The 12,301-nt window shown below is 39.4% G+C and overlaps 1 protein-coding gene across 1 annotated transcript in view; it reads right to left on the bottom strand.

Annotated features, from left to right (window-relative positions):
- The window catches only part of IGF2BP3 (insulin like growth factor 2 mRNA binding protein 3), a 108,102-nt gene that overhangs the window by 30,713 nt on the left and 65,088 nt on the right, over positions 1 to 12,301 (bottom strand). Inside the window, exons 4-5 of the mRNA XM_090287110.1 lie at positions 7,110 to 7,161; positions 6,951 to 7,014 (exon numbers count right to left, since the gene is read on the bottom strand). Coding sequence (XP_090143236.1) covers positions 6,951 to 7,014; positions 7,110 to 7,161 — 116 coding nt within the window. The remainder of the gene's footprint in view (positions 1 to 6,950; positions 7,015 to 7,109; positions 7,162 to 12,301) is intronic.

Below are 12,301 nucleotides of genomic sequence, written 5' to 3'. Positions count from 1 at the left end.
GCTTGTACCAAGAATAAGAGGTTTCAGTAGTAATTACCGAAAGGCGGATGACATCACTGCAGAGATGCATCTTAAAGAAATAATTATGGACAAAGCCCAAAGAGCTGCCTAAAAAGGACTTTATTTTATTAGTATTACTTTTTAATCCTCACCCAAGGACATGCTTATTGATTTTAAGAGAGAGAGAAAAAGAGAAAGGGGCGGAGGGAGGGGGAGAGAAACAGAAAAGAGAAACATCAACTGGTTGCCTCCCGTACATACCCCAACCAGGGATGGAACCCCCAACCTGGGTATGTGCCCTGACCAGGGACCAAACCCCAACCTTTCAGTCTATGGGACAACGCTCCAACCAAATGAGCCTCCCGGACAGAGCCAAATAACTTTATTAATTTAACTGGTTCTAAAAACACGTGCACACACGCACACGCACGCGCACACAAACCCTGAAAACAACCTAGATGTGCAGTGGAGGACTGGATACACAGACTGTGGTAGGGATGAAAAACTATGCAGAGATTACAAACCGTATAGTATAGTTAATAGAAAGACAACCCACAAAACTCTACAAAATGATCTTTGTAATTTTAAGTTATGACATATGGGACTAGGTCTACCAAACGTGATCACAACTTGAACACTGGGTATCTCTGAATGGCAAAATGGCAAGAAATTTCTTTGTCTCACTGCTTTACCTGTTATTTCTTTTTCCACAATAAATCTTCTATTTATATAATTTGTAAAGTTAAAGGGTGACTTTCCTCTCCTTAGCCATCAGTCAAGTTGTTTCAAACACTTCTAACCATAACAGTGTGTACCTGATATGGGTCTTTAAATGGATATAGAAGGATCTTCCATGATAGCTTCAAAATATAAACAAACTATATTCTGATTCCCTAATAAAAAGAAACAACGGAAATAAGAACCCTAAAGAAAAGAAATATAAAAATTAAATGCATACAAATTCTAAAGAGTTATATCCTTGACATACATTACAAATCTTTCAATGAATAATGTTTGTCTTTGACAGTGTTTTCTGAGCATCTCTAAGGAAACAGGTGTTTCAGAGACCCAAGCCTCTCTTGACTCAAGAAACAAGAAATACTAAATTCATACTCCTGTTTTTAATGATTTTGTTTTTATTATTATTCATTTCATCATCTTAATAAGTTTAATAATCTGAGACTTAAGGTTAAAACCAATATGTATTTCCTAGTAATATAATACTATTAAGCTTTGATTTTTCTTAGCCACAAGGTGGCAGGAATTTCCATGTTAAATTCTGTCTTAGAGACAGCCTTAATGCAGAATCAATCTTCTTACAAGTGGAATTTATAGAGCTTTAAATAACAAAAAGAGACAGCCACAAAAGCTTTTAAACTAGGTCCCTAACTCCTGAGGATCAGTGGCCAGTCATTATCTGGGATGAAGTTCACTGAGCAAGAACAGAGTATCATCAACAGCAATAATGTTAGAAAATTCATAATAGCTGCTAACTTTGGAGTTCTTGCTTGATATTATAAGTGTTTTAGAAGCACTATGTTAAGGTTCTCTCAACAGCCTTCATGAACTAAGAGCTGTAATTATTCCCACTTTACAGATGGGCGTGAACTAAAAAAGATTAACTTGACCTGAGTCGCAGCTAGAAGAGCAGTGGCAGAGTCCATTCCATGGAACAGACTGGAATGCACCCTCCTACCCTCCACGTTCTACCCACACCTGCACAAGCACACCTCCGTCACACAGGCTCCCAGTAACAGATGCTGAGATTACCAACTCAGCCCTCGTCACTGGAAAAGACGAGTTTTGAATGGGCTGTCGAGGAAAGAGCATGGAAAATCACACGTTAGTTCAGGCAGCAGACAGTTGTGTGGAGCCCAGAGAACACGCTTACAGGGTTCAGGGAGCAAGTCCTGGAGGGACCAGCTTCCCAGCTCAGACCACTTCACGCTGCTCTACAAGCAGCTCAGAACCAGCGGGTTGGACAAGAGCTATTTCCTCGGTGCCTATGGGCCAGGCCATTTGATCAGACTGTTTTTCTATAAATATGTTCCTATATGAATGAATCTATTTGTTTCTTGTCAACCCTCATTTTGTAGCTGAGAACACTGAAGCTCAGGGAGGTCAAGGTTACAGTCAGAGGCCACGCAGCTTTCTCCACTTCATCAAATACAATTAGTTCTCCTCGTAGATTGAGAATGTACTCCACATCTTTTTAATTTATTAGAAAACTTTCATAGAAATTATTTTTATTTTATTTTTTGATTTTTCAATTACAGTTGTCTCATTTTTCCCCTTTTACTCTCCCCCACCCAACCCACCCCCTCTCCCACAATCATATCCCTCCGCGTTGTCCGTATCCATCAGTCATTTACGCACGTTCCTTGACTAAACCCTTCCCTCGTTTATCCCCCTTCTCTCCCTTCCCCTCCCCTCTATTGACTGTTATTCTGCTCCTTGTCCCATTTAGTTCGTTTGTTTATGTTGTTCCTTAGTCTCCTGTATCAGGTGATATCATAAGGTATTTTGCGTTCATTGCCTGGCTTATTTCACTAAGCGTAATTCTCTCTAGTTCCATCCACGTTGTCGTCATAGAAAATTTTCATAACACTGTACCACAAGACTGACTTTTCCATTCTTTAAATCTGCTAACTTCCCCAGAATTATTTTCTAACTTCCTTTGATCTTTGGAATTTTTGAGAGAGAGAAAACCCAATATTCATATAAGGAAACTCAACTTGGGCAGGAACTAAAACCAGGTGATCCCTTTCTAAATACTCTCTCACCACCGGAAGGCACACCCTTGAGGACAGGGATTGTCTTTATTCACTGGCAGTTTTTGCTCAGTAATTGCTATTCATTAGATGATAACTATTAGAATAAGAGATATGAAGACCATTTCCCTCATTCAAATGCCCAATTTAGCCCCGATGAGCGTGGGTCAATTGGTTGGGCATCGTCCCGCAAAGCAGGTCACGGTTCACTTCCGATCAGGGCACATGTGTGGGTGGTGGGCCTGGTCCCCGGTTGGGGCACATACGAGAGGTGACAATCAATGGGTCTCTCCCTCCCTTCCCCTCGCTCTAAAAATCAGTAAATAAAATTTTTTTACACAATATCCTGTTCCCATCTGTACCTTCCATTGTCAGATCTACCCTCCAGCTCAGAAAATAACTTAGGTAACTATCATATTTATACATGTATCTGTTAGATAACTCTGGTACCTATCGTCGTCGTCGGCAGCCGTCCGTCTCGAGAGACGATGGTGTAGCTTCTTAAGAGTCTATCTGCACCGCCGAGAATGGCTGTGCAGTCCGACTCGGGAGTGACACGGTATCTGTCTCCTCCCGTGTTGAATCGACATCTTGCGATGACGCTGGAGTGTCCTCTCCAGTGAAGCTGAAGCTACAGAGCCTGGGCAGGGTGATATGGAGGGTCTGCTGTTGCCCATGCAGCAGACCCCCCCTCTCTTCGCAGCTGAAGGATCCAAGGGAAAGACGGAGTCAATACAGCTTGGCTTCAGGTGCGCCGCAGGAGTTGCCGGTGTTGACTACAACGTCAAACCGCCTTAGGGACTCCGGCTCCGGATTTTCTGTCGGGGTTTACTCCCTTAGCCTTTCCCCTGAAGAGGTATGCCGCAAGGCAGCGGAGGTTTTTTGGAGTCAGAGTTTTCCTTCTCTGATGTGCCCTGACTGGAAGATCGAACCAGCGACACTTATATATATATTAGAGTTGTCCATGAAGTAAGTTTCATGTCAGCATGGATTTTGCCTAATTTTCCTGCATTCGGAATAATTCTTGATATTGATTAAATACTTTTAAATTTAAAAAAAAAAATCTTTTTAAAGAACGCCCAATTTATTTGTTTCCCTCATTACCAAAATTACAAATTCCTAAGTCTTTTCCTCTCTCCTCAGGACCAAGAGAACTGTGCCCAGCTCTAACAGCACTTTCAGAACTAAAAGGCCTCCACATTCAGTTTGCTGTCAGGTTAGAACGATTTTCGGCGGTAATTCTGCCCGGACTAACCAGCCTCCCCTTCCTGTGCTGACGCTCTCAGGGCTCGAAAGGGAGGGGGTGCTAAGTGCCAGCCAGTTCCCACTCAAGCTCAAAGCTATGCAGGTCGTGTCTCCAACATACATTCTCCCATATGACTAACTGCTAAGCTAAGCTCTTTTCCCCCTTAACTAGCTACCCTCACACAAGTTGTCCAACAAGACAACTAGGACAGGCCTCTGACAACCTCCAAATAGCCTTGTGTTTACCACGTCACCCCATATTTTCCATCTAACAGAGAGTTGGCTCTGCCAAGTATTTATTGTAGATCTTTGTAAAGACCGAGGCACATAAGACAGGTGGGGCCTCTGCGTTCCCACTGCCCCCACTCTTACCCTCCAATCTACCTGGGGTATAAAACGTGAAAAGTTTCTGGTCTTCCCTCTTACACAACATGGCTGAAGAATAAAGGTTGTAAAAATCCATTTTACAACTCATACCACAATTTCTAAGATGTCCAAAACTTCATATACTGTTAATTTTTTAAAGAAATGAGTGAAAGACACAAAGAGAAGACAAAATAGAGTATTTTAAAATATGTTTAAAGTCTCATATTAAAATGTTACAAGTGAATCTCAGAAGTCTCAGTTTTTAAAGGGAAAAAAAAAATGGAATTAACGTGATTAGATACTACTTTTCACCCACAAGATCAGCGAAGTTTGATAAAGCCCTGTGTTAGGGAGAGTGCGGAGAAACACACACTCACCTGGTGTGGACAGAAGTTTAAACTAGTTCAAATTCTTTGAAAGGTAACTAGCCAATATCTAATAAAATTTAAAAAGGCAGAAATCTTGATTCAGCAGATCTACTTCTAGGAAGTTAACCTACAGCTACACGCGCACACGTGCAAAATGGCGCACGCAGAAGAGACTCACTACGGCAGCCATTTCCCACCAGTGCGCCACCAGAATGTCTAAAACATGCAATCCTGACTATTTAGTCAGGGGCACTGACCTCTTTTGCCTTAAGTTGTCAAATGAAAAAATGACAACAGCCAACACAATAATAGCCATCTAGTGTAAATGAATCAAAAACTATAAGTACTATTTTTTCAGCAGCAAAAATATATACCATATTTTTCGCACTATAAGATGCACCTGACCATAAGACACACCTAGGTTTAGAGGAAGAAAACAAGAAAAAAATAAATTCTGAACCAAATGGTGTACTAAAATATTTAATAAAATATAACAGAATAATATTTCAACCATGTAAAGTGACCAGCAGTCAACAGCGGAATTAAGAACCATCATCACTGTCATTAACAAATGAGGAGAGACTTTAAGGTTCAAGTACTCTTCTGGTTTTCTGGGAACCCCAAGAACTCATCATCGCTAGTGTCAGAATATATGGAGCTCAGTTGCTGCTCACAATCACTGATATCACTTTCTTCGCTACCTTCATACTGACCAGACGCCCCGAGATTCAGCAGTAAAGTGGGACATTTAAACATCCCCAGGGGTTTCGTGTGGGCCCACCGCTTCCTCTTCTAACAGCTGTTGCCATCGCTGACAGGTCAGGTAACACACATCACGGTCTGTGACGCAATATATGCTCCATAAGATGCACACACACACACCCACTTTTGGGGGCAAAAATGTGCATCTTCTGGAGCAAAAAATACGGTATATGTTTGGTGTGCCGCAAATTCTAGTAATTACTTTATATGTGCCATGACATGAAAAGGGTTGAAAATCACTGCACTATAGCATTGTTCATAACCACAAGCGACTGAAAATAAGCTCGACGCCCAGTTTGGAACTAAGTCATTGTATATCCATACAATCAAATTCTATAAAAAAAGATTTCTATGTACAAAACACTCAAATGTTATGGTATCACTTGTGTAAAAAGGGGGAAACCACAAACACACATATTTGTCTTGCATACAGTTATCTCCCAGAAGATTGGAGAACAATACTGGGAGGAAGCTACTGTTAAAATTTTGAAACCATGTAACTATTACCAACTTAAAAAACAAAGTTCCATTTGTGTAATGCAGATTCTCATCTCCTTCCCAGCCCTATCCCTCCTTTCAAAGGTCCTTCAGGATGGGGTACTGCCTTTGGTAAACTTGCTCAATCCCCCTTCCACAGCTGTTTGACCTTTTCCCTTTGGGACTCAGGGCCAGCCAGCATGGTCTTTCCTTTCCCTGTGCCCACCCGGAGGACAGACAGGCTGCTCCTGCCTGCACCAGACCTGGACCGGGTTAAGACCTCCATGGTCTGCTCACGCTCAGTACTATGCTGCCCAGCACCTTGCAGGCCACTCCTCTGTGGTTGCAGTCTGTGCAGGTACGTCAGAAGCAATATTGGGGGGATCCTTATTTTCTCTCTCTAGTCCTCAGTCAGTTAATTAGATCATTCCCCAGCCTAGAGAATTCTCTTTTCCTAAGGAAGATTATTTTGATCTGTAAAGTTATGCCTCCTCGTTGCACTAGAATACATTTTTTCCAGTAATCTAAAAGCAAATTACCTTGATACAACGTCTGCACACTCCTAAATGACAATGATAATCATTAGAAAAATCAAGGAGCAAGAAAACATTTACTTTGTTGTTAGCTTAACACATGACCAACTTACCAGCTTTGGATAAACCAGCAATTTAGCATACCAATAGAAAAATAAATCTGTGTCATTTGATGATGCTCAGGTCCACAGCTTTTTGCAAATAGGATGTAATTCAGCTTCATACTATATCAATCTATAAGTGTCATTAAAGATATAGTGAAAAGGTAATAAAACTTTAACCAATGCAAATTCTTTTTATACATTCAAATGTTAAATGATTTGCAGGGTCAAACATGGCAAAATAAGGTTTATTTCCGCTACCCACCAGCCCAAAATATAAGTACTATGCTTAATTATATGACAGATAGAAAACTTCAAAGTGCTTACTGTCTAGCTTGGTCCTTACTGGAATAGGTTACATTTACGACTGCAGTTTCCGAGTCGGTGTTCACTAGACGGAGAGAAAAAGGAAGAGAAAGAAAAAAGTGAGTTTTCTTTTTACTTCGCTCCTTTTACAAAATTGAAAGCAATTGAGAAGACATGTACCTTGCTCACAGCTTTCCACCACTCCATACTGGACTAGTAAACTATCCAGCACCTATCAGGAGGTGGAGAGAAAATTACAAATTTTCAGTTTCCCAAGTTATTAGCAAGGGCAGAAATATGTTTGAAAATCACAAAGAATTGTGATGAAAAAGAGCCACCCCCAAAAAACTTCCTGGGATTTTGAATTTAGTAGCAAGGGAAGGGCACCAGAAAGAGCATCCAGTGAGGGGGTGTCTTTCCCCTCCTATCCCAAGATCCCTGACTTCCATCCAGCTCGTTGCCTGTGGATTACCAGGAAGTAAGGCAGCCTGGCCAAGTGTTCAAAGCCACAGCTGCCTGCTTCCTGAGGCTGGAGGAGAAGCAAGCATATACTTCCCATACATACCCCAACACATCGTCATACTTCCTCCCTGTACACAAAGTCACGAGACACGGGCCCAAGTTAAGTTTCATCTTTAAGATGTTGCTTTACAAAGAACTTCCTTTTATAGCTATAATGGGTATATCAGAACAGACTACCCTCAAGGGAGGCTTGCAGAATGAAGAAAGATAGTCACTGACATGCTACCTGGTGCCTTTAACTAAAGACTAAGCTAAGTGGTATATCAATACTTAGACAGTAAAAAGTATAAAAAAGGTGAACATTTCTAAATCTATATAGGTTACAAAATGTACAATTTTAAACTGTTTTTACCATCTTTCCTGTAGCCACATTGGCACACTGTGTTATTCTAATGAGAAGCCATTAAAACAGTAACTAAATTTTAATATATTATAAACTGCAGGTGTACATCTCACCAGTATAAACCAAATCCAACTGTCCTTAGCTAACAAGAAGTATAAAACGTTTTTCTTAAAAAGTAAAACAAGTTTCTACTGATTTATAGTGACCCAATTATTTATTAATTTAATTGCAACATTTGAAGGACAGTCCCTTGAGAATATTTTCTGGCCCTCAGGACACAGTAAAAACCATTAAGAAATACACTAAATAAATATTTATAGTAATTTCCTACTAAACTTTAAGCAATTTTTTCTAAGGAGACATTTATCTTATGTGGTGTCTTTCGAGATTTTATTTTGTCTACTGATTCCAATCTGAAATATATATAGTTCAAGGTTTGTCTAGAAATAAGCTTATTATTTTTTTCATTTTAAATAAAGTTAATACCTATTTGTGAATAGTTACATCTTTTTCATAGTGAAATTTTCAAAGGGTGAATTTCCTTTGAGTGGGGTCTATTAATAGAAGCACACTAATCATCTCTAATTATAGCTACTGTTAAATCATAAAGCTTAATTTTTAATTCAGAGCACTTAACTGACTATACATATAATTTTATTTGTCTGGACAGGATTTTTTGTTCACTGTATTATCCCTAGCACCAAGACATTTAAATAGTTCATAAGTGAATTTCTAAGGAGGAAATTCTAGTATAGCTCATTAGGTACACTTTTTAATAGTTTCAGAGGTGAATCTGATGTACATGTAATGTTGATGATAGACATTTATTTATAAAGGCAGAAAAAAGGAAACCTCTTACAATGCCATCTAAAGAGGTAATATGCAATCTAAAAAAAAAAAAGGAACCCACTTATATTTTTAAAACTAAAATTTTCAATACCAAAAATGTTTTATATGTAGCCTAACAGAATTCTAACAGCGCATCTTAACTCATTCCATCTTAAGTAATTAGAATGGCAGGAAAGGTACATCTACCATTTAAAATATAACTTTTAAATGAAAGCCATTTTATGGCAACTTGGGTATCCTGACGGGCAGGGATGTGGAGGGACGTGGAGCTGGAGGTGGGGGTGGGGGGTGGTATAGGGAGTAGGAAGGGGCTAACTGCCAATTTAATATGTTAATTTAAATAAATATCATTCTTAATTCCTCCTAAAAGTAGTTAGTTCAGTAATGAAATACTTTAACTTATATCTCCTTAACTTTGGCTATGATAGAGAGAACATTACACAGTTAAAAAGCCATGGTTTATAAACAATGTTGACCGAACCTGCAAAAATAATTCTAATGAAACTAATGCTCTCCCAAAAGGCCTGCTGGCAAAGTGAGAAATTATGTGTATACTTATTTTTATATATGCACAAATATACACATATTTATATGTAAATACATACACATATACAAAGGCATAAAAATAAATGATACAAGAAAAACTTTAAATTAAAAAAACCAAGGAAATATACATAAAATTTTCACTGCATATACTGTATAAAGTTTAATAGGTTCAAAACAAAACTGCTGGTAGAGTTAAACATTCTATTCCTAAGTAATAAAAAATGCTACAGATTACCAACTGTCCTGTGTGTTAAAGTCTCTGGTAAAATAATTAGAAATTACAATCGTATGCACTAAAAGGGGTGAATTTTATTGTATGTAAGTTATATTAAATAAACCTGACTTTCAAACATAAACACAAACTATAATTCTTAAAAGAAAACCAGGTCCAGGATCAATCTTGGCACTTAGCTGAGGACAAGTTAACCAGACAACCTATGGGGTTTGACCTAAGACACTGGAGACTGACTGCAGTGGGTCTCTGAGGTCTTCCCTCGAAGTTTGAGGCACAAGTTTTGGAGGTAATCACAACTGAGAGATGGGGGAAAGGCTGTCAATACTCCAATCAGATTCACAAAACCCAGAAGGGTTTCGAACCCCCAAGTGACTGAGCAATGCTAAGAAGGCATCTGTCTGAATGCGTGTGAAGCAGGACTATGAATCCGGCCCACTGAGCTCTCCATGTAAACACAACTCACTCTTTTTTTTTTTTTTTTATTCACATAATCTTTTTATTTATTTATTTTTAGAGAGAGGGGAAAGGAGAAAGAGAGGGAGGGAAGCATCACTGTGTGGTTGCCTCTCACGTGCCCCCAACTGGGGACCTGACGTGCAACCTAGTCATGTGCCCTGACTGGAAATCGAACCAGCGACACTTGGCTCGCAGGCTGATGCTCAATCCACTGAGCTGCAGCAGCCAGGGGGCACAACTCACTCTTGATGAGTTCTGACCTTTGACTCATCCTGCATTAACTAGGAAGATAGGACAAACGTTCCTGATATCTGTCGCATAAACCACCCACCCCAAGGCTCTTGCCTTCTCTCAGTTCCTAAAACATCTAGTCTTATCTCCTGTCTATCCTAACCACAACAATTTTTTTTAAACCTTGTTTTAATGGTAAAAACAAAAAACCAAATACTTTCCCTGCACATTTCCAACATTTCCACAATTTCTTAATAAACCAAAATTCTCATTCCTAAATGAATTTATTTTACGCAAGTCAGAAAGAAAACATTTCTCTATGCTCACGTAAGTCTAAACTCCACTAGAAGGAAAAGCAGCTACCAGAGCAAATTAAAGCTCAGAAGAAATGTCTTGGTGGAATTCACCCTTTTTTATATTTAAGACTTAAAAATCTCAAATGTTCAGCACTTAAAAAAAAAAAGCTTATCCAAAGTTCATCCAAAAGTAGACATAGCAAATAAAGAATCACTTGATTAAATGCAAAGATTATCACTTTCCTTAACATAGTGGTAAAAAATTAGAGCATTCACAATAACCTAAAATGGATACAATCTAACTGCCCATTAACTCATGAATGAATAAACAAAATATGGTTTAGCCACACAATGGAATATTACTTGGCCATAAAAAGGAATAAAGTACTGATACCTGCTACAACAGAGATGAACCTTAAAAATATGTTAAGTGAAAGAAGCCAGTTGACCACAAAAGACCACATATTACAGGATTCCATTCATATGAAATGTCCAGAACAGGGAAGTCTATACAGACAGGAAGTACAAGGGGGAACCCCCAAAACAAAATTAATTTATAAAAAATTGTGTAATTTATTCTTACATGTTTAAACTTCAGTCACCTTCAAAGTACTCACCATTTGATGCAATGTATCTATTGAGACATTTTTTCCACTGCTCAAAACAGCTTCTGAGCTCATTGATTTTGATGCCTTTCAGTGCTTCCGTTATTCTCTTTTTGTTTGTTTGTTTCACTTCTACATCAGTAAAACATTTTCCTCTGGGGACTTTTTCATCCAGTGACATTTTTTTAAAAACTCACTTGGGGTGAGATCGAGTGAATAGGGAAGGTGGGACATGAGGGCCCTGCTGTTTTTGGTCAAAAACTGAACATTCAGCACGGTGTGGGCAAGCGCACTCATAAATCACCCATCGTGAAATGGGCAAATGCGTTGAAAGAGTCTTCAGAAAAAAATTCACTGAAGCTGAACTCAGCCTCTCACAACAACGCCAGCTGGTAAGTACACTGATATGGATGGGTCCTAGATCACTCCCCTAGCGGGGGGAAGCCTGTACTATAAGGGCCACGGGCCAGAAGATAATTGCATAGGGCTGGTGAGAGTGGAAGGGTGATTGCTAAAGATTTCTTTTGAGGGGATGAAAATGGTCTAAAATTGACTGTTATGATGCTTGCGCATACCTGTAAGCCCCTTATTGCCACAGAACTGTATGCTTTAAATGGGGCAATTGTGTGGTTTGTGGATTATATCTCAATAAAACTTAAAAATAACTAGGATTGATAATACTACCTAATGATATAAATGACCCATGGACATAACAACAGGGTGGGGACTGACTGTGGGAGCACGGGTGGGCGGGGCAGGGGAGAGCAACAGGGGAAATTGGGACAACTGTAACAGAACAACAATAAATAAATAAATAAAATACATACTACTACCTAATGATCTAGGCTTTTTTAACCCCTGAAGTATTAAAGTACAAATAAACTGCATGAAGTTTTATCAGTTTTCCCATTATGTATGTACTCATGAAACCATCATCATTATCAAAATAACTTTCTTCATGCCTCTTCAATCTAGTAGCCTACTTATTCCTACGCAAAACACCAAAATAAAGGTGGTTGAAAAACTATCGTTGTACCTCCCACATCATCGGACTTCCTGCACCACCAAACGAGCTGTATTTCAGCCGATCCCCCGTGGAATGGAGTCATTCCTGCCCTCCAGGTAAGCCTGCTGATGACTGATTCTTTATACTGCTGCTCAGGTCCCATCACCTCCAAACTATGTGAATCAAGGGTCTAACTGGCATCCCTGCCTCCAGCCCACTGCCCCATGACTCTTCTCCTTCTAGAAGTTACTACTCTTCAGTGGCCCTACAATGCTGATGGCAA

The sequence above is a fragment of the Furipterus horrens genome, unplaced genomic scaffold (genome assembly GCF_987537825.1).
Source record: "Furipterus horrens unplaced genomic scaffold, mFurHor1.1.pri manual_scaffold_9, whole genome shotgun sequence".
Classification (NCBI taxonomy): Eukaryota; Metazoa; Chordata; class Mammalia; order Chiroptera; family Furipteridae; genus Furipterus; species Furipterus horrens.
The sequence above is the reverse complement of the archived record's forward strand: the minus strand, read 5'-3'. Positions and strand labels throughout refer to the sequence as shown.